The sequence below is a fragment of the Netta rufina genome, assembly GCF_964035555.1.
Source record: "Netta rufina genome assembly, chromosome: 3".
Classification (NCBI taxonomy): Eukaryota; Metazoa; Chordata; class Aves; order Anseriformes; family Anatidae; genus Netta; species Netta rufina.
Window position 1 is genome coordinate 53,340,888 of NC_140125.1, and position 22,751 is coordinate 53,363,638.

The 22,751-nt window shown below is 45.7% G+C and overlaps 1 protein-coding gene across 1 annotated transcript; it reads right to left on the minus strand.

Moving 5' to 3' along the window:
* Positions 1 to 3,949: 3,949 nt before the first annotated feature.
* Positions 3,950 to 20,728, minus strand: LRP11 (LDL receptor related protein 11; the record flags this gene model as incomplete). Its single annotated transcript, XM_084283495.1, has 7 exons — positions 3,950 to 5,286; positions 5,564 to 5,665; positions 10,325 to 10,534; positions 11,265 to 11,390; positions 13,484 to 13,625; positions 15,359 to 15,522; positions 20,185 to 20,728. 7 exons carry the CDS (start codon positions 20,726 to 20,728, stop codon positions 5,132 to 5,134), a joined length of 1,443 nt encoding a protein of 480 aa, XP_084139621.1. The 3' UTR covers positions 3,950 to 5,131.
* Between the last annotated feature and the right edge of the window lie 2,023 nt (positions 20,729 to 22,751).

Below are 22,751 nucleotides of genomic sequence, written 5' to 3' on the forward strand. Positions count from 1 at the left end.
TGGTAATGCCGTTTGGGATGTAAGTGGAGTTTCACTGTGCTCTTTGGAGTTTCCTCTGGTGGATATTGGTGTGTTTTGGGGAGTGGCCTGAGTGAGTCCTGTGTGTGTGTGGTATTAATTCTGCCTGTCCTCGGGGGCTGAGGACAGCTAGCTGGGCCTGCCGGTTGTAGGGGTAAAGGCCTTTTTTTTTTTTTTTTCCTTTTTCCCCTTCCAGAGATGCAGGGATGGCTCACTAGATTGGTTTTGGTTACAGATGGTTGTAAGGACTGGGGAGGGAGAACAGTTTGGCTGGGGTGCTGGCAGTGCCGGATCCAGGTATTACCAGTGGAAAGCCTCCAAAGGCTGAGCAGGGGAACCAAGGGCCATATGGTTTCCAGTCAAACCAGCTGGCTAACTAGGGAACAGAAACCACTGCATGATTTTTGGAGGGAAGCTAATGCATGCAGGGTGCAGGTTGGCCCTGCTGGCGGAGGCCCCCTGGGTGGTTCCTGAGGCGTTTTGTGGTCAGCGAGCTCCAAGCAGACAATAACGCAATGGTCGACAGCCGCGGGCTCCCTGTGGCAGGCCCTGGAGCAAGCTGGCGGCAGTTCCTGTGACAGGGTGGCAAGCTCCAGGGGTTTCGACACCTGTAAGGCCCTCTCACACCCTTTGCCTTTTCTGTCACTGAGATGCACTTGTGTGCCCTGAGTGCTTCCAGAAAATTCTGGGCTTTTGTGCCTCAGCTGGCTCAGGAAATCAGCTTGGGGTAAAACTTGGCCCTACACAGGCAGAAATGCTATAAACTTTCCTCCCTGCCCTGTTTGCCTCCTGCACTTCATCCCTGCCAGGGTGGAAGCTGTGTGTACAGCACCACGGCCTAACGCTGCAGCTCCTGTGCTCCTGCCCTCTTGGCAGGGTGTTACTGAGGCTGCTGAGACACCCCTCAGACCATGCTCAGGAGTTACAAACCCCATTTCTTTAAGTTAATGAAATTAAGGGACATGGCTACTGCTGAAATGTGGGTGTAGGACCTCCAGCTGCCCATTGAAAACTGCCTGAAAGCTTCTGTGGGGGGCAATGGAGGGAGCTCCCTTGTCTCATCGCACCAAATGTGGAAACGTGAATGCCTTAATCCCCTGCCTTTTAAACAGCTCTGTGGTGGGAACAGATTAGTTTCATGAAGATTGTTGGCTGTTTCTCTGAGATCTCACTTTCATCTTTTAATGTGTCTTTGTAGTCCAGCCATGTTCACCCCGCGCTTCCGAGGAACTGACCTGCTGCGTGTTCTTGAAAGCATTCCCTGAAGTTTCCGAGAAGCTGAAGTCCCATTTTCAGCCGTGTTTAGGCATATGTTTGCATCTTACTTCTTTATTATGAACAGATTAAGTGTCTTGTGTAGTGTGTTCTGCCAAATCCACTTTTTTTTTTTTTTCTCTGTAGTGAAGGAAGGACATCTGAGGTGAATCAGTAACTTTTGTTTCAGATGCCTTTTGGACCAAAAGGGCGGTCTCAAAGGCCTCTGTTTAGGGAAATGTGTGGTTCATGAAGCATCTGCTTCATGACTGTAATTCCCTGATAGAGCTCAGGAGAAACTCATCACCCCAGCCATGGCATCACCCAAAGGACAGTAGTTTCTTGGGCATGAAATTAGCCTTTAGGGATGTTTTCCTCACGGTCCCTACCTCTCATTGTACTGCCTACTTCCCAGTTCTTTCCAGTCCTATGCAGTCAGGTCTCCTGCTCCCCCTTTATATCTCTGTTGTTCAGTCATTTGTTTTGAATTTAAATACCATAAATGTATCTCTTTTGTGTGTTAAGGGATGGTAGTTGTGAAGAACTATGGTAAAAGTTCTTGTTGTGTCATCTTTAAGATAGCATTGTATGTTTTAGAACATATAAAAGCTCATTTCTGTGCTGGCTTTTTGTGCTGATTCAGTTCAGTGCTCCCAGTGTTTGTGTTTCAGGGCTCCAGCATTCAGTGCTCTGCAAGTGGTTCTGTTGTATTGCACTTGTACTTGTAGCCTTGCATTCTTGCTTCCCAATTTAAGTAACTACTAGTTGAAAAATATTTAGCAAAGGTACTTCTACACATTACACATTCCCCCACCTCAGTTAAGCTAATTGCTTTGTGACTTTTTTTTTTGTTCTGTATGTCCATCAGCTCTTTGAATCCTTTTTTTTTTTTTTTTTTTTTTTTTCCCTGTGCTTTTACTCTTTTAGCTTTTGCCAGCAGAGACTGAAAAATCGTGTTTCTGATGCTCGTGACAGCAGCAGCAAGCTCAGACCTTTGTGCTGTGTGGCTGTCAGCCCGCCGAGCGTGCTGGAAAGGCTCGGCTTTGTTCAGGCAGCGTGTTTGTGCTGCTGCTGGTCGCTGCCTCTGACTCGCTCTGCAGTTTGGGACTGGAGCCTTTATGCTTTATTTAGGATTTAAAACAGTAAATGGAGCATCATGTTGACCTATCTCAGCCTTTTTGTTTTCCAAATGTGCTTCTGGAACTGCCGTGATCCTGCAGGGCTATGGAAAGGCAACGGGGGTGTTCAGGCTAAGACCCCTGCAAAATTGGGCAGGTGCCTTATGGAAAAAAAGCATTTGAACTGAAGTACCTACCTTGATCAACATGAAAACACACTGACTAAACAGCCTGTAATGGGCTCTCCTAATACACAGAGTGATGCCCACAGGTGTGTGCTATCAAAGCAACCGGTATTGTCCTCTGGCTAAGGACACTGGTAATTAAAAACAGGTGGATGGAGCACGTTACAGACAGACTCAGACCTGGGAGCTGCTGGGGAAGGGCTACAGAGTGGTGCTGGCAGCAGGCAAGGGCTGGGAGCAGCCCCAGGAGAGGGGCAGCACCCCCAGCACCTTGGCAGTGGTGTCGTGGCACGGCTTTTTCTGCTGGTGCTTGGGCGTGCTCCAGCCCAGGAGTTCAGCATTACTCATTTGAAGTCTCGCAGCTTGTAGAAAGTGAAATGTTATTGAGATGCTAGCAGCTGCTGAGGCAATCTCATACTCTGCCAACTTTGTCTTGCTCTGAATCGAGCTGTGGATGCCCATGCTTCCTGGTGAGGTGCGACCCTTTTGTAAACTTCAGTCTAGCTGCGGAGTTTCCAGTTGCTTTAGCGTGGTGGTCTGCATGGCAGCAAATGTCACCACATAGAAAGAAAGGTCTCTGGGAAGACTGGCACCTGCAGCATACTGGTAGCTTTGTCCTGTGCTATGCTTGCTGTCAGGGATTTTGGTAATAGGAGCGGTACGTGCATGGTGAGAAAAAAAGCTGCTATGGGGAGATGGTGAAGGATTAGCTGCTTAAACCCAAATAAAGCAAAAGCAATGATTTTTCAATATAATAGGGGATATATCCCTAGCAGATGGGCAGCGCATCTTTCCTAGAAGGCTGGATTTATCAAGTAGCCTTTCGGGGCTTGTGCTACGCGCCACGCCTGCTGTAGGCTGTGCCCCCAGGTTGGAAGCGGAGAGCACCAGCAGAAAGGCTCCTGGGCCCCAGGCAATGCTGCACTGCAGCCGGCCAGGCTTTGCCTAACGTGGCAGGAGGGCCCTGGCAAGCAGCACTGCCAACCCAATTCACTCCTGCTTGATGCACAGCTTGAGTCCTGCTCTTGAGACAGGTGATGATGGGTGAAGATGGGAAGTGGCCCTGTTCTCGGTCCTCCTGCAAGATGTGGCCCTCTTCTCGGTCCTCCTGCAACAAAACGTCTCTACGCCTCCCCCCACCGTGCACATCCCACCTTCTTCTAAGGCCCTTTTGTGGTGCCTATTTTATATGCTCCTATCTATCTGTTGGGAGGAATGTTACCCAGAATTTATCTGGTAGCTGAAGATAAATGCAATGCAGGAGATGTAAGAATAAAATAGGTTTATTAGAGCTATTTTACATAAATTAAACGAGACCAAGCAACTCAAAGAGCTATCTGTTTACCATGGCAAGGTTCTTGTAGACTTGGAGTTACTGAAGTACAAAAGACGACATACAAAAAGATGCATGCCTCACCTGCCTCTGCTTTTATTGGGACCCATGATGAATGCGACATCCTCGGACGGTCAAACGAGATAGACGGCACGGTGTCGGTACGTAGGTATATATAACATGTACTGTACACGATTTACTGTTAACACACCTGAAGTTCACTCACACATATCAATTACTTGCTCTAATTCTAGGAGAATTTTGCTGGGGTGGGGACACGTTGCTGAAGCTTTCAAGCTTAGCAGGGAGCTAGGAGTTCACCAGCACGGCCCCCAGGCTCCGGGGAAGCAGGGGTGTGGTTCAGCCACTCTGCTGGAGGCGGCAGTCGCGCTGACCGTGCCTGGTTGGCTACCACTAACTTTGGTTTTCACCCCGAAGGAACTCCCAACACCACAAACCCGGCCACTGCTAGCAAAGCTGGGGTTGGTGTCAGAGCAGAGCTGCAGCCCGCTGCTCTTTTGCAAGGTGGAGTGCGTGGAGCTGGGGGTGGAGAAGGCTCAACAAGCCACGAGCTCCAGGGAGATGCAGCTCCGGGATCGCACCCAATGGCTGTTGGACACTGCCAAGTCCAAACTGCTCCTCTACTCGTGTTTTCACTTTAGTGAGCGTGGCTCTGTTAGCTGCAGAGAGGTTTAAACTACGAATGAAAAATACAATCTGTTCCTTAAATCCCAGATTCGTTACAAAAGCTGGTGCTTAGATGGCGATTGCTTTTAATTAACAAAGCAAAACAAAATTCTTTCATGAAACCGCTCCCTGTGAGTCAGGTAAGCGCGTCCCCGTACCCAGCGTGGAGCAGCAGGGCAGGGACGAGCTGCCCTCTACGCCCCGGGCAGCGCCACGGGGACCTGCTGCCTTGGCTGCCCCAGCACAGGGCCCTGGGGCCCGGCTGCTGCGGGGAGGGTGAGGGCACCCCCACGGCTCCGGGGGGGTCTCCACCTGGCGGCGTCTTCTACAGAGTCTGCTGGAGCCTGAAGGCTTCTGAGCTTCTGACCATGGGCATCCACCCACATCTTTACTTCTTCTTCAAAGGGGGAGAACGCGTTCCTCACCTTGGAGGCTTCTACATTTGAAACTTAACTAAAGACTTTGGTCCTTTTTTAGAGGCAGAGGTACATGGACACAGGAGAAAGGGGAGAAAACAACAGACCTAGATCTGATTTTCAGAGATACATCCCGTTGATGAGGTAATCAGACTCTTCAGATGTAATGGGTCGAGCTTTTTTAAGCTTCTGTCTCACTAAACGCAGTCTGCAAGCAACCATAAGCAGCAGTAACGCCGTGATGGCCAAGCCTAAGGCCAAAGGCAGTACAGCACCTGCAGAGAGGTTAAGACAGATTACGCTTTATTTAATGCAGTGGGAAAACAGTAGAGAAAACCTCAAAATTCTCTTTAAAAACACAGCTGCTCTATCAGCTGGGTGCTAATATTTGGAGAAACTCACACTGAGAAATGAAACTGTGTGATCACGTGCTGAGAGCGGGTCAGAACATGGAAGCACGCTGCTCAGTCCCTGACAGCAGCGTCTGGGTCTGTGTCACCTGACTGAAAAACTCCAACGTAACTCAAAATGAATTCACGCAGTCAGTCTTACCTGTTTCTGGGACTGGGTGACCACCTCCAAGCTGATCTCTCTTTGGCACAGTTATGCCATTTCCATCTTTATCATCTGTTTTTTTCCCTGAGGAACTGTTATCTGCAGAAAACGAAGCAAGACAAATGAATATTGCAGTTGAGCAACTCAGGAAGTCTTATCCACAGGATACTAAAATCAAATAACATGAAAGCATTTGAATTTAGAAAAAAAAAAAAAAAAAAAAAAAACAGTTTCAAAACTGCTGATTCTTATCATGTAGTTTATTTATTTTTTTTAAATAATGTGAAACTAATACTAAAATGTAAATTCATTTTTTCCATCACAAACCACAGTGCATCTCAACCAAACCCATGTGGGGTCACTTTCCACTGAAAAAAAAAGATATAATTTCTCTCTTAAAGCTTTCCTAACAGGGTACAGACCAATATGAGCTAAAGCATTACTGAAGCAGTTACATATAGCTGAAAATGAGGCCATTTCAAGTCATGTTATCTCCATCCTTATGGTTTGTAAAGCAGGAGGTGCATAGGTTGGCTGCCCAAGCTACCTTAATTTTGCCTAATATCTGACACATACAAAAGCAGAACTAAGTACTTGGAAGACATGAAAATATTTGAAAAACGGTAACTTAAGCACTTCAGCTGTGTGTGGTACAGGAGGTGCAACAGAGCACTGTTTGTAACGACACAAGAGGAGAGCGCACACGCTTTGCTGCCCAGATGTGTTCACCCTGGGAGTGCAGATGACTGCAGTTTTACTTCACAAGAGCAAAGAGTAATGCAGCTGGGACTCCTTCCTCCTGCCCTCACACCGGAGTCCTGCACTGATAGCTATGGGACCACTTAATGCAAGACTGACAGCTAAATGCAATGCCTTCACGATAATCAGTTCACCCCACGGGTGCTGCTTTGACTCGGAGTACTAAGCTCAACTGTGAAATTTTGTCAGGTAACTCTAGAGAGGTGGAGAAAAGAGATTTTTTTTTTCCCTGAGGTGATTTAACTTTGATAAATTTGGGCTTCTTGCCTGCCTAGTAATAATTTTAACAATATTAGACTAAAGCGTGTTATGTGGGCTTGGTTTTATTTTGACTCTCTCTTCATTTTCTATTCTGTGCCTAGGAATTGCAATTTATAGCCCTTTCTGGTTACCCTACATCTCAGCTCTGAGCAGTAGCTACTGCTGGGGATGCCTCCACAGTGAGAACATGACTAAGGCTTGGGCACTCAGTCAAACGTTGTAATCCCATCCCCGAGCAGTGCTGCCGAACAGCTGGTGCGGCACAGACCCTGTGCCAGGGCAATGCAAAGCTGTTACGGTGATTTGTACGTTCCAGTTTGCTGCGCCGGGAGGTGAAAGCCTTCCGACTGCTTAGGAATGCCACCTGGCTACAGCACTGTGGCTCCTCAAAGGGCTACTGGTGCTTAGGAACTAGCCCATCGCTCACCCCGGTGTGCTCTGCTGCCACTGTGTTTTTGTTGTATTCATCTACAAGAGCAGCAGTGCCAGAGTATGCATTTTGGCTGGAGAACACCCCTGGAAATGATGCCAGGGCATACTGGAGGCAGGCAAGCAGAAGTGCTGCGCTGGCCTTTGCAGGAGATGCAGTCTGGGTTACCTCGCTCTGCCGTTATGTCTGCAAGGGGAAAGGACTCCTTCACTGACACTGAGTTCCTCCTCCTGCACCCACTCCCAGCTACAGAAGAAAACATTTCATCTTCTAGCTTAGACAGAAGCAAATCCTGAGGCTGTTACAAAAGACTCCACGCACTGAGCCCCCAGGGTGGTCTGTAAGCCGGACCTGGTGCTCCCCTGGGGTCACGCTGCTGTAGAGAAACCCCACTGCAAAGGCAGAACAAAGCTCACCCACTGTCCACAATTACTTTTTTATTTTATTTTACTGTTAACAGATTCCCTGTTAGGCCAGGTAGAAGTTTCCAACAGCCTGCACCTTGAATGAGCACATTTTCACATTTTTATATTTAAGCATAAATCCGTAAAAAGCCTGTATCAAATCAAAGCCAAATTCAAGAGGCTACTGGAGTAAAGAAACAGGCTCAGGGAAATTGGGAACAGATAATTATTATAATTATTAGGAGAATATGGGGTTCTGGGATAGATTTCCCTTGGTATTACCCTCACAGATGTATTGTAGCCCTGCTGCAAAGAGCTATCCAACAGCCCAAACGCCACAGCCCAGCCCAGCTCGTTTTACAAACGAGAAAAGACAAACATGGTATGCCTTGACACAGAGATCCGTTTACTGGGTATCTTCATTCTTACAGACAAAAGGTGGAAGGGTCTTTACTGGTGTTGTAACCAGCACTGTAATTCAAACAGATGTAGGAAAAGAAGCAAATGCCAACAAAGTAAGAGAGATGTAGGCCTGAAATGAGCTCCCCCCAGTGGAGGGAGTGCGGGAACCTGTGCTGGCCCTGCAAAGCCACATCCCTTAACATGCATCTTAACTAGACAGCTTCTCACCTCTGACATTACAAGCATTAAAGCTCATTTATGAGTCTGATTTACAACAGTCTATTAGGAGCCTAGATACTTGGAAAGTCAGCTCTAAGCCAACAAGCAATACGACTGTCCTGTCCACCAAGACCTTTACAACGGGACTTGGAGGCTCAGGATCTGCCTCAGTACCAGCGCAGGGTCTCAGGAAAGCACAGAATCCTGGGACAGGATCGTCGCGGGACACATGCACATAGCGTAAAAGTCATCGCATTTTTGTAGCACCTAATTATTAAATTTGGTCTGTGATCTCCTTGAGATGACAGTGATGGACAGAAATTTAATTCACTGCATCAGGGTGCATTTTTAGGAATGGGTTAGATGTCTGGCAGCTCAGGTCCCTAGTGGCTGTGATGCCTGCCAGTGGGGCAGGACTTGAACTTCTTTGGATCTCTGTGTATCATTAATGTACAGCGTGTAACCTCTATGGATTTTAAATTTCTCCATAAGGAAACAGAAACTCATGGAGATTTTGGCAGCTGCCCTTCAGGCCCAGGTACCTAGTGCCTCTCATGTCCCACCACATGCACCCTCTTTGGAACTGATCCGTAGGCTATTTAAAAACTTGCTGAACTGTTTGCTGCTTTTCTGGTTAAAACTATTGCGTTACTGGCTCCTTCTTTTCTACAAGTAAATCCTTACGTATCATTCAACTGAAATTAAATTCAGGCTGAGCCTTGTCAAAAGCATTAAAGACAGACACGGTCAGCTGGAAATCTTGCTTGTTTAAAACAACAGATTTTGGTATTTTGGTTCTGGTACTATACTTATCAATGAAGCCCCATCATTTTTTTAAGGTTTCATAATATTTTTTTCTTTTGCTGTTTACCTGCTGGGTAAAAGCCTACTTTAAGAGCAAAAACTGTGCAAGCAAGTCACTGTGCAGGAGGGTAAACACTGAAAGTGACTACACAGAGGAGCCACTCTTCCACACACTTCCAATTATAATTGATTATAGGTGGCCAAGCTTGGTGACCTCAATTCTGGTTTTACTTCTGGATTCACAAGCCCAATGGCTTTTAAGACACAGCAGCTGACTTTCCACTGGAGTTTGCAATGGCCTTTGGCAACCTGATCTGTAGTTTGGGTAGCCCTGTATCAGGTGTTGCTCAGAACTATGATGCCAAATGGGTTTGGGGCAGACTGCAGAGTTTTAACTCATTCCGATAAGGAGCACCGAGTTCTTTTACACTGACAGAAAAGGGGGAAACATGTGAGACAAGATTTTGCCGCAAGTTTCTACTTATTCACCGAGGGAGTGAAATTCTTGAAGATCATTGTTTCACTCCCTCTGCGGTCTCCACAATTGAAATACAAGAATACAAGAATCTGAAGTGTGAACTAGGGAAGTATTCTTTACGAGAGTCAATAGCAGAGGGCACTGAGCACAGCTTTGTTGTAAGAAGAAAACAAAACTGTGTTTATAATTAGCTGCATCCTGGGGAGCAAGAATCAGTCTGAACTCTTAAGAAACAGAAGTGGGAGGTCTTGCACTCATTTTAGGCTCTGTGAATACAGTTTTGCTTTCATTCAGTTACCATTTGCCATTTCAGGTCATTTTAATCCAGCAGCAGGAACCACCTTTGGCTGCCTTAAAAGGCACACCAATTTCACTGCAGCTTCTGGAGTTCTACCAAGGCAATGTTTGGTGACTGCTGCCTGTAACATCCCTACACACTGACTCACAACAGGCTTGCAGCCAGTACAGAGAATACGACAGGGACTTGGGATTGTTTGTTACCAAAGACTGAGCCTACTCTATAGCAATGAAAGACTTCTTCTGCTCTGAATATACAATTCAGAATAAAGTGCCCATAATAACCAAGATACTACTTCAGGGAAGAAAAAAAGTCATCAATTAGCACTAGAAGATATGCAATTGGTTTCAGTCAATTTGAACAGCACGTTATGTTCTACTGAAGGTAAAACCCTGCAAATCTAAAGATTCCCATCTATCAGCTTACACAGATGAACCTGTTTCTATTTAGCTCACTGCATGCTTTGTTCCTTAGATTGCATTTTTTTCCTAGTGCTTCTACATGTTAACTTTCTCTTTGCAGCTGCTACGAATCAGACTTGACAATTACTAATTGTAACTTACCTATTGCAGGCTTCTTTTGCATTTTTCTTACATTTGCAAAAGTTTACTTTTAGCCAGGCACCAAAAGACAGTTTAAGGTGAAAGACCTGTCTTCCTCGAGACAGGATGATTTATTGAAACTGATGCTTTTCAGCTCTTACCTGGCACAAATCCACTGTTTTGTTTCTTTGGTCCCTGAGAAAGCGATTGGTTAGACATGTCTGCATCCAGTGGAAGGAGCGGCTGATTTCTGGCAGTGGCTTTCAGGGTGTTTTCTGCAGAGCTTTCATCTGTATTTTCAGTCAGTCCTACAGTCCTTTGCTGGGTAGTGCCAAAGGCTGCATGAGTCACTGTCTTCCGGCCTTGGCTGACTATGTTAACAGAAACAAAAATCAATTTTTATATAGGAAAGGAACGGGAATATTCTGATAGAAAACCCTGCAACATGAGCCTTCAGGTAGACTAACCAAGTTTGCCTGACTCAGACATACGATGAAATGTGAGTTCCACATACATTGCAAGCTACTGATCGCCCACTGCTCAGCTGCTGAGCTAGAGCATACCTAAAGTGAAACCCAGCAACTGAAATGTTAATGGGAGAGTGATTAGCCACTATGCCAATTCACCCTCTGATCATTTTTGTACACTTTGCTGAGCGTGGGCATATGTTGAGGGTAAATAACGAAAACTAAGAGTGCACTGGTGAATCAGCTGGTTGCTCTACACATCCAGCTTTCCAGTGTTTCAGATTCAGGTAAGGTGCACAACTGCACTTTGAAGTGCACCTCTGAGCTGCCCTTAGTCCTTGTCTCCAGAATCACTATGCAGGTAAAGAACTGATCTCGTAAATGTTGAGATCTGTAACTCAAAATCTGCTATTCAGGGACTTTTGATAGTTTTGATACACTTTGAAAAAAATTGAATAGATTTCTGAGCATCTCCTCAATGCTGGTATGAAACATTCCCACATACCAACTAATGGTTCTACACTGGGAGCAAGCTGCTTGTTGGCAGGAGAAGCCACAGAGGGGGCATCATTTCCCTCTGGCTGCACAGTCTGCAGTTACTGTCACAATCTATGCTGTCCCACGGGGCACTTACGGTTCTGGCAGAAAGTCTCGTCGGAGCCGTCAGGGCACTGCTTCACGCCATCGCAAGCAAATGTGATGTCGATGCAGCAGCCGTCATCACAGATGAACTGGTAGCGAGAGCAAACCCCGACACAGGCTATTGAGAAACAATTCCCGAATTACCAAAAAAGAAATAGGAACAGTAAATACTGAGTCAATGACTAAAATCTGCAGCAGCCAGGAAAATGCCAAACCACACTATGACAAGAAGGACCATGGACAAAGCTGAAGAAAGGCCAGGCCCAGCTACACGACATTACGTTGACAGAGAAGCTAATACAGCTAATCATTGTTCCTTGCACCCTTATCGCTCTTCTGGAAACCTCTTTACTTCAAAACCACTCAACCTGGAAGCCCTACAGGCCATGCAGCACCCCTATAGTGCTTTAATCTCCACCAGCCTATGCTGAAAAGAGATCTTTGCAGGGTTAGAAGACCTAGGACAATCCTGAAGAATATTTACATGAGATCTCTGTAGTTAGAGCTGCCTTTCTCCAGCATGTAATTCCTACTACATACTCATTCCGTGTTTCTGACAGTAAGTTATCTTACAGACACACCTATGGACTACATGGAATCTCTTATGGCATGTTTTCTGTAACCAAATTAAAATACTAAAAGAGTACTTGCCATTTATCCGCATGAACAACCCATCCATCCTGCCAGAGCAGGGCTGAGCACAAGGTCTTACAAGTGACCTTCACCAGAGAGAACTGCCTGCTGCCTGCTTCAGTACTGAGATTCCTCTGGAAATGGAGGATATCCCTGGATGTTTCACAACTGCAATTATATTCTAAAAGCTTTCCTGAAACCCATTCTGACCTTGTAATTACCAAGTGTTTACATACGTGCTTTCCTCCTCCCACCAGCAGTGTATTTCACTGCTTGTAAAGCGCTATCAAATTCGCTGTTTGGGCACAGTTGTAAAAGCAAATCAATTTGCATAAGCAAATCACAGCCTTTGGTTGTCACCCTGCGAAGCACCAGAACAACAGTTTTTAAAGCTGAACAACGCTAATGAAAGTATGGCAGGAACACAAGCGTATGCTTAAGCCCCCCAAAACTGTAGTTTTATTTGAAAATATTTTAATGAGATATATTTGAAAATATATCTCATTAACTTCAGTCCTACTAATAGCACAGGTGCTGCAAGCATTAAGGCTCTGTGCTCTCGTTTAACCATGGCAGTAGCACTCGAACTGCAAACATACTTGGGGAATGAGAAGAAGAAAAAAGGCAGCAAATCCTCTGCATGCTCCACCCAAGAGATACTACAGATGCCCACAGCAACAAATAAACAAACCTCTCTGTCTGCTTTAGCTGAATTAAACACTAATGAATACAATTCTACCATCTATTACTAGAACACAGCTATTAGTAACAGACTCGTAAGTGGATTTATATAATGTCCATTTACTGCCACTGGGACAAACCTTTCACGTAGTGATATTGGACTGCTGCAGAGCAAGTTTTCACTGGGTCTGCGGAGCACAGTAACGATGCCAGTTTACCCTTAACTTTGTGCCAAAACAGCAGATCTACATTAGCAGCTTGCTAATTACAGCATAATTAAAAGTTATTACATTAAAGAGCCCGAAACCGACAGCCACAGACTTCTATCTTCCTTCCTACCTTTTATGCTTTTTCCGTGTTTCTTAAGCTCAGAGTTAAAAAATGATGGGTCAATTCCAGTTTTGGTTGCCACAGTAACGTAAGGTTTCACTGGTTAACAAACATTACACAGAAAGGCTTAAATGCATGAAAACCAGAAACCTTGCAGACTACAGATGCAGGCAATAATTTTATTAGTCTGTGAGTCATACATACTATTTACTGCTTTTACTTGGGTCTTCCCTGTACCACAATCTCTGTCCTGTTCCATGAGCCACCTGGCTACACAATGAACAATAATGGTGTCTGATACATATGGCAGTATTTCATTTCTCCAACCTTGCCTGCTTATTCACCACATAGGGATGAACATTTAACTTTAGGTATTATTGCAAACATGATATTTGCTTCCTCAAATTGGAACAGCAACTCAAAACTGAATGAGATTTTGTTATACAATGAAGATGGGAGAGATAATATGACGGAAACGGGAGTAAGACTTCTCTCTCCATCAAGCCCCTTGCTCTGAGCAGCGTACCCTGGGCATGACATGGCCACCGACTGCACTCAGCTTCTCACCTACTGCAGAATGAGCCATAGGGAGAACGGTCACAGAGACGTTATCCGAGCTCCGCTGACCAGCAGTGTCTGTCACGGTTAGCTGGAAAATATACGTGCCTTCCTGGAAGTGAGACAGCTTCAGTGTTCCTGGCTGTGGTACCTGATAGAAGACAAACAGAGAAAAAAGTCAGGCTGGTATAAAGGATCTGTCCGTAATTTCTAGGACTAGGTAGGTCATTTCTGCATGATGCCTTTCATACAGATTAGATGCTTCTCTTAAGAGAACTGGAATTTTCAATAAATATGTCAGTAGAGTCCTAGACCTAGCTTTATTACTAAATGTATTGATAAATTAATTTTTTCCTAACCTGAAATTTCTTTCCTTTTGTATTCTTCTTCCCTTGCATTTATCCAAATGCAGTGTTACCTAATCATTCTGTTGATTACCTCCTGATGATGAATGTGACACTTCAGAATTTTATTCTTTATTGTATCGCAGAACTAAATATGATCTCAGAAACATCTGCTGTTCTTCACCATGGCTACTGGGAGAGCAAATATGTAATTTAGAACTCATGAACCAGAGAGTCCAACTCTCTTCTCAGTGCACATCCAGAGAAGCACAGCTGACTTCAGAATACACTGCTCTTCCTGACAACCTCTGTGTTTTTCTCTTTCTCTCTCTTCTGCCCTTAAGGATCCCTTAGTGTGCCTCCTTTGTTCCAAACTTTGGCTCGGACTAGACAGTAACTTTCCAGATAATCAGCATTAAAAAAACAAACAAACAAACCAGACCAACAATTGCCTACAACTGCCAGAGCTTTGCAGCTACAGCATGTGGACAGAAATCTGAGAAGCAAATTATCCTTAAGCTAATCAGTCACAATAGAAAAAAAAATTTCCACTGGCTTCCCTCTATGATATGATAAGACATCTTTATAGCAGTCTCTGCCCTCCTGTGCCTTCTGTTTATTTTTGATACGTACGTGCAATGCAACAGCTGCCTTTTATCTTAAATAAACACCATCTCATTTTCCCTTGCAGCTAAGGACTCATGTACAGTTTATTAAGAATAGATTACAAGAAACCCACTAACTTCAGGATAGCAACAAAAGCACCAAGGATAGCAAGTGCAGACTGTACAAATAATCACAATTATTAACTCTACTAAAAGTTAAACTACCATGGAAAACCATCAGTGTACATATCTGTGGGAGAAATCCCTGCTCATCTGAACACAATAAAAAGCATGAACCTGTGTCAGAATTGTTTTCATTTATCAAATATAAAGAAATCACCAACACAAATGTGAATTTTGCAGGTTTAAATAAAGAACTGGTCTCAAACTTATCGAGTGAATCTGAGTGAAAATAAACATCTGAACTTTAACAGTATCTAGCAACCACTCTTAAAGCACCACTCAAGACATTTCTATGCATTACACTGTCTGTACTCCTTATGTACTCCTGTACTCCCTTGACCTTTTAATTTTCAAGTGGATAAAATACTAAATGAACAAACTCACAGTGGTCTTTGATATAACAGTGTCAAATTGCAATGCAACCTCAAGTAATTCAGAGTTGGCTGACTGTAGTTTGAGTCCCCAGTGTTCCCTTAATACCATGGACTATGAACAGACTGTCAGTAGACTCTATGGGTTTTAGACATTCTTCCTTTCCATTTCTGCTGCTCTTACAGCAGTCACAAAGAAGGGTATGATGGAGAATCCCTCTTTTGATGGTCAATTTTAAATCACAGAATCACAGAATTGTAGGGGTTGGAAGGGAACTCGAAAGATCATCGGGTCCAACCTCCCTGCAAAAGCAGGTTCCTTAGAGCACGCTGCCCAGGGAGGCATCCAGACAGGCCTTAAATATCTCCAGTTCGAAGTACCTTCATTTCAACAGCTGAGTCGCCTTGGAGCAACGTCCATTCATACTGCACAATTCCATGGTCATCCGAACTTTCTCTACCATCCAAAAGCACCCAGTCGACAGGTGACTGCAGCACAACATCCTGTCCTGCCTTGCACAGGGGAGGCTCATCATATTCTTCTTCTTCAATAAAAAAAAAAAAGAGAGGCTCAGTTATTTATCAGGGGGAATTGGGTGATTATTTATATCAAGCAGATTTTTCTTGGTTAAGTTATTGACTCACAGCCGTGCGACTTCCTGAAAAAGAGAACAAACACTACTCAGCACTCAGTAGCTATATTCTTCAGTCTCAGGTAGGGACCATTCAGTTAACCACTTTAGCATGTCTGTAGCTGTTAGCTGAATGGGCTGTCAGATGCTGCTGGGATGCTGCTGCTGCCCAAACTCACACCATGTGATGAAAACCAAAAGCTCCTCAAAACTTAAGCTTCCACTAGGCAAAAGAACTTGTGTTACAAACTACAAGATTAATGGAGATAAGAATACATTATTTCTGTTCGTTTGAAGGCTTAAAAATGCCAGAAGCACCATGTTCAATAGTGCATGATTTAAATGAAGTAATATCTATCTACCTATGTTTTAACTCAGTTAACTGTTCAGTATTCAGAGCTGTCTCCAGGAAATAACTGCTACACTGCAAGCCTACTGCACAGGAAACCTCTCTGTGTACACGGATGTTTCTCTAATACAACACGACTGCTAGCATCAGTGTTGTGTTGTTTTTTTTTACTATGAGTTAAGGAAATTTGATGTAAATATAAATTACATATACATTCATATGGCAGTCCCTGCACACCTTTTGCAGCACTCTGCCTAACTTCACACTCTTAGTCTCTTGTAATACACCCTTATGGGAGTGAAAACCTTATTTAACGTAAGCTGAAGTCCTGGTGAAGTTGTGCTCAAGAACATCATGATATAAATGATCAGAAATGAGCACCAAGTTTTTAAGTACCATTTTAAGTACCTAATTTAAGACATCCAAAACTTTTTTTTTTTTAATGTTCATAAGATTTGTGGCATTTTTTTTTATTCCAAACACAGCTGTTACTGAATAATGTTGTGAGTATTAAGTACTGTTGCCAATCAGAGCAGAAGTTTTTCAGGTGAGGCTAACAAAATGCATGGTACCTCAAGTGAAATGACCTGTGAGAAGTGATCTGCCCGGCATCATTCAGGAAATGCAGTGAACAGAGACAGATAAAATCCAGTTCTGCAAGTGAGCATTTGACAGCTTTACCCACAAGAACGTATCTTTTTGTAGTTACCTGCCCAGGTATCATTCATTCTCTGGGCATGGCACATCCCTGGCACTCTGAAGTGGCAGGGTGCTTTCTGCTCCTTGATCTCTGCTCTCCTTCTGCCCTCCTGCAAACATGCCACACAGCTCACTTCTTCTCCAAAGTGTACTGAGATGTACTGAAAATACAGGTTTGGTGCCTCAGTATTTGCAGGAGACATCTTCCTTCCTTCTTCACACAGCGGTCAGGGCATGCAGCGGGCTGAATGAAGAAGGTAGGTGCACAGAGCATTGATATGCAGCTCTGAAAAGCATCTCCTGAGCCTGTAACTTCCCTTGGTGTGGGTAGAGCTGCACGAGGTGCTTCCTGCCAGTGTCGGGAGCCTTCCTTTCATACACTCCTGTCCCGTTTCCAGAGCCTGCTGGAGGGCACGGAAGCCAACAGAGCAGTGGCACAATCTCCAGCAGTGACCGCAGGACAGACCTGCTCTTTGCTGCTTTGCTCTAAGACACTCCTATGAAAGCGTCAGGGAAAGACAGATGAAACCAGACACAGCACATTCCAACGCAAACGCCTTCACGTAGGGGAATGTACAAATAACTGAAAAAAGCATCTAATAATAGAAAGTATGAAACTGTTCCCACTGCTCCAGCTGGCACAGGAAGCTTTGCCGAGTGTGTGTACACAGAGTTCTCAAAGCCCAGGGTGTTTAAAAAGCACCATTTAGGTGCAAAAAAATACTGTTAATAAACACCATCATTGTGGTGCCAGGACAACTCTTACGGGGTAGGTAGGAACTATGTGCAGTCTTTACGTGGCTATTTACTTTACCCATCACTGCCAAAAAGAGGATAACGAGCTCGACTGACCAGGGTCTGAAACAGCACAGCCCGTTCTCCCCCTCTCAGCTCAGAAAGTGGTTGCACATCACCCGTCTGCTTGAAACGACTTGACCAATTCCCTGCAGAAACTCCAGGGCAGAGGCGAGCCCCAGTTCCCCCGGACCATAAGCAATAAAGATGCTCTCTCCTCCTGGGCTAACGTTACGCTGCAGCGGCCCGAGCTGTCCTGGCAGGAGCTGTGCTGGGACAACACAAAGGTTCCTCCATGCCAAAACGCAGGATGAAGGCACGATGCCTTTGTAAGCTACCAGAACATTTTTGGAAAGGTAAATTGATGGCAAATCAACTTGTCTCTTACACTTGTAAAGAAAAACATGACCTGAGAGAGACATCTGGCATGGGAAGAGTCAGCCTCACGAGCTGAAGACTTTTTCCACGGCAAAGTTTTGAACAAGGGGATGTATTATCTTTACAGGGTGAAATAGCCCCACACATCGTCAATGCATGCTTCTAAGAAGTCAGTGTAAAAAAGAAAGGAAGCATACTTGGGGGTAATCTACAGCCACAGGGATAAAGGGCTGTCAGCCCCAGGTTAGTAGAAAAATCAAGCTCGTAAAGCATCTTTTAACTTCTGTTCCTAGCTTTTATTCAGATTGAATGTATGTAATATGAAACTGATACATCAGGACAACACTGAGATGCTGGAGCTGGCTGCTCGCTACAAAATGGGCTATAACTTTATAAGCAACCCCTTTTTCTGAAGTGGGGACAACACGACAGGCTGCATTTGTTCTACTTCCTCCTCCATACAGGCTTGGCCCGCCAGCAATGAAGCTGCCAGCTAGTTGTCTGAATGAGGGCTTTGTTATAAAAGGTTATTTCACTACCAATGCCTCATTTTCTTCGGTATTGGTTTACCTTGACGTTGAATGGTCACTGCTCACCAGCAGCGCGCATCACAGATGGGATGTTACACATCTCTCGTGAGGCATTCAAAGCCTTTCTCTTTCTATGTCAGGAATTTTGGATTTGCTGCACAAAGGCAAAAAGGATTTACCTCTTCTTTCAGTACAGCCACATGGGTTTCCACTGTTAAAGCTACACGAACTGCCTGAACGTGCTATGTGAATCAACAGTTGAGCCAGCAAAAATTGGGTGTAAAAAGAAAATAAAATCAGGGCTCTGATTTACCATGGAAAGGCCAGCTTCAAAAATTCACCACTCCACTGACTTTTCCAGTACACAGAGATGTACATGATCTGAAGGATACATCTCCCTCATTACCTGCTTCTAGAGCCAGATATGCAATTGTTTTTGGCTTACTGAAGATCCTTAACATAAACACAAACAGAATGCCCTAGAGATCACTGTTTACTAATGCTCAGAAGTATTTGGAATTACAAGGACACCACCTTTATGGGTTGATGTTGGTTTGGGATTATCAAAGAGTAAACAACAGAAGACACACCACCACAGTACTCTGAAAGAAAAGAACAGGTAAGAGGTGATGCCCTCATATCATAAAATCTTGAAATGCAAAGCTATTTCCTAAACTTCCCAGATTTGATCATGTGGTGACATAAGGGACAAAGGGTCTATCCTCACTGCCCTATTACCCATTGTTGTCCAGATTAATTTTTCAATAAAATTCAAGAATGCAGAGGTAACATGACATCAGATGGCAAAATAATCTAATCTGATTTATCTTTCCTGGTTTATGTCACAGCTGACAGATGTTTGAATAAAAGTTCATTCTCCTTTGTGGCTCTGCTTCATCTCCAGCTTAATTGCATTAAGAAGTCATAATCTCCTGTTCCTGATACCACCCTCACCCACGAGGCAGACTTTTAAATAAACCCATCAGGACACAGAGCAATTTGCAGATTAGAAACCTAAATTGCCTTGCTAACCCCGTGCTGATAGTCATGAAAGCTGCCAAAAAGGCAAAGCTTTGGAATTCAAGATTTCCAATAGGTGGATTATCACTTCAACGAGTGTGACCTTTATCGTGTCTGACTGCACTCTACACTAGGGTCAGATTTTAAGATTTTAATGGAACCGAGGCGGTTCAAAATGATGAAGGCCATCCAGAGATGTTTTCAAAGGTTTTCAGAGATGCCTAATTCTCTGTGACTTTGATTTAAAAGCTAGTCTTATGCCTTCTATCTTGCAAGTGCACACATTAAGGGACATAAAACAGAATTACCCAGAAGTTGCTACATTAACAATACCACAGACCTAACAGTCGCCTGGCTGTAAATGTTGGGGTCATAGCTTGGGTCTCTGTGGCATCTTAGGCTTCCCTCATCTTCGATTCTACAAATTCCTTCTTCTAACTTTCTAGTTCATCTACCCAGGCACTTTGCAGTAGTTACACACCTAAACTCTTCTGCAAAGTGACCCCCTTGTACCCCCAGGAGCTCCCCACAGGCACTGCCATAACCTCGGCAGCGCTGGGGGGGGGCTCAGCGTTGATGTCCCCCCAACCGAGGGCACAAAGCAGAGGCTGCCCGGACACCCTGTTCCCAGCCACCCCGCACCTTGTGCTGCCAGGTGGTTCACGAATAAAGAGCCACGAGGCGCTGCAGACAGGCGGTGAGGATACATGCCCAGCAGCAGCGATGCAGCCGAGCCCTGAACCAGGACCCCCCCCCCCCCGGCCGCGGCGGGGCAGCAAATGGCGGCCCCCGGAGCCATCTTACCGGCGCGCCGCCGGCTGTAGGTGCTGTAGCCGCGGTGCGGGGCGAAGCGGCAGACGGGCCGGCCGCGGTGGGTGCAGTTGAAGAGGTAGCAGCCCAGATCCGCTCCTCCTCCTCCTCCTCCTCCTGCTGCTGCTGCTGCTGCCGCTGCCCGCGGCCGCCCCGGCGCCTGCACCACGGCCAGCGTGCAGCGCGGCTCGGCGCAGCAGGCGTCCAGGCACTGCCGCCAGCCCGCCGCCCCGCCGGGCGCCCGCAGGAAGGTGGCGCCGGCCGCGATGGAGTCCTTGGTGCGGATGATGGAGTCGGGCCTGGCGGAGAAGCCGAAGCCGCCGCCGCCGCCGCAGCGCTCGCCCCCGGCCACCGCCGAGCCGGCGGCCGGCGGCGGGCCCGGCTCGTCCTGCTGCAGCTGCCGGCGGAACTCCTCCAGCAGCGACTCCACGCCCGAGAGCTGCGAGCGCAGCTCGGCCAGCGGCGCCGCGCAGCGCCCGCCCGGCAGCACGGCCCGGCCGCCCAGCGCCGCCAGCAGCAGCAGCACCAGCGCCGACATGGCCCCGCCGGCGGCCCACCAGGGCCCGGCTCCCCCCGCCGGCCCCGCCCGGCTGCCAGGCAGGCGCGGAGCCGCCGCGCTCAGCACCCGGCCGCACGAACAGCTCCGCCGGGAGGGGCCGCGGTGCGCGGCTCGGAGCACGGCCCGCCCACACAGCAGCAGCCACGGCTGCCGCCCCAACCAGTCCACCCGAGCACCCTGCTGCTCAGGGCCCTCAGGGGGTGCCCAGGACATTCAGAACCGTCTGGGTTGGAGGAGAGCTCCACCATCACCCGCTCCAACCCCTGACCTAACGCTAGCAGTCCCCACTAAACCATATCCCCAAGCTCTACATCGAAACGTCTTTTACAGACCGCCAGGGATGGGGACTCCACCACTTCCCTGGGCAGCCCGTTCCAATGCCTCGCAACCCTCTCGGTAAAGAAGTTCTTCCCAATATCCAACCATTTTATTTTTTTTCCTTGATTTTCTATCAAATTTGGTTGAAACTGGTCAATGCATCCAAAAGTTATAAGGGAAGGAGGATGGAGCAGCTAGACAACAAGGTAACATAATCCATAGCATCTGACAACATAATGATAACATAATCATTTCATCTGAAAATCAAGCTAAAATATCATGATTTATTTATTTATTTATTTATTTTAAATGGGAAAATTCTGGAGGGGTGATTAATCCGTTCACAGCAGAGGTACTGACTGTGACACACCGGTTTGCCATCCGTGGCACTGTTTTCCGACTGCTCTGTCCTTATACTCTCTGATACTACTTGTGCTGCCAGAGCGTAAAGCATAATTAGAGCTCCCACAACTAATATGGTGCCTGTAGTTGGCAGAAGTAACCAAATGCGCAAGGTTGTAATTGCTTGTCCCATCCTCATAGTCACCCAAGGGCTCCTCTGTTGGAGCAGAAGCTCCTGGCTCTCAGCTGGCGCACAACTAGTGCTGATTAGTGGGGACCTGTTTACAGGGCAGAGAGGGTGGCTCATGCCACCACCCTTAGCATGTCCAGTTGTGCCAAAAAGATAGTTTCCAGCTGTCAGTGATGGCAGCACTTCTGAAGTGGCTGGTTGTCTTCTGCAGAGGGGTCAGAGCTCCCTTCTTGCAGAAGACACTGAGGGAAATGTTGGCTTTCAATGACTTCATAACGAGGAAGCCATGGTTGGAAGGTGTCTGTAAGGAGCAAGTGGACTCTTCTAGTAGCTGGGTTAAGGATGACATGCTCAAATTTGTACTTAGAAGTGTTGAGGCCAAGCTCAAAGTAGAACCTTGAACAAGCACGTGCAAGTGCAGCAGGTTTTCCGTAGATATGTTACAACAGAACTTGTTTTGTTGCCTGATTTCCTTGGATCAGAATGTGTGGCTGATACTACTTTTGCCTTGTGAGAAAGATGACATTCATAGTTATTCCGTGCTTTGTTCAGAAGGTGGCAGCAGCTTATTACTTATATAAACCAGGTTGCTTCTAGACCTTAATGTCTGCCTAAGTGTAAATAAATAAATACATTTAATTTCATATATCTATACTGGTTCATTGTTGTGAGTGCCTTAGATTTTCATTAGGCTGTGGGGTTGCAAATCTAAATTAATTTTTAGTGTATTTAGTAGTACTTAAGGTATTTTATTCCTGCCTACCACAGAAGGGAAATTTTGGGGTGGTTTGGTTTTCAAGCAGAGGGCATTAGAGATTTATGAGGATGTTTGCTGGGTTTTATTTCTTTTTCCCTTTCCAAAGGATACACACCTGAACCACAGTTTATTGTCCATGCACATAATAAGAACACGGGATAAGTAAAGCGAATGCTAGCTTTGTTTTCCAAAAGTGGTGATTAGACAGCACGTATATTGTTTACATCTGAACAATACCTGATAGAGTAATACAGGATTTCAGAATTCATGAATATTCATGCTTCCAAACCATCTGTTGATTAGTTTTAATCTCTATTCATATTCAGAATTCATAAATCACTGGAACTATGTGAGTAAGATATGAGTGCATCTCTCTTTTTCTTCCTTTAGATGTA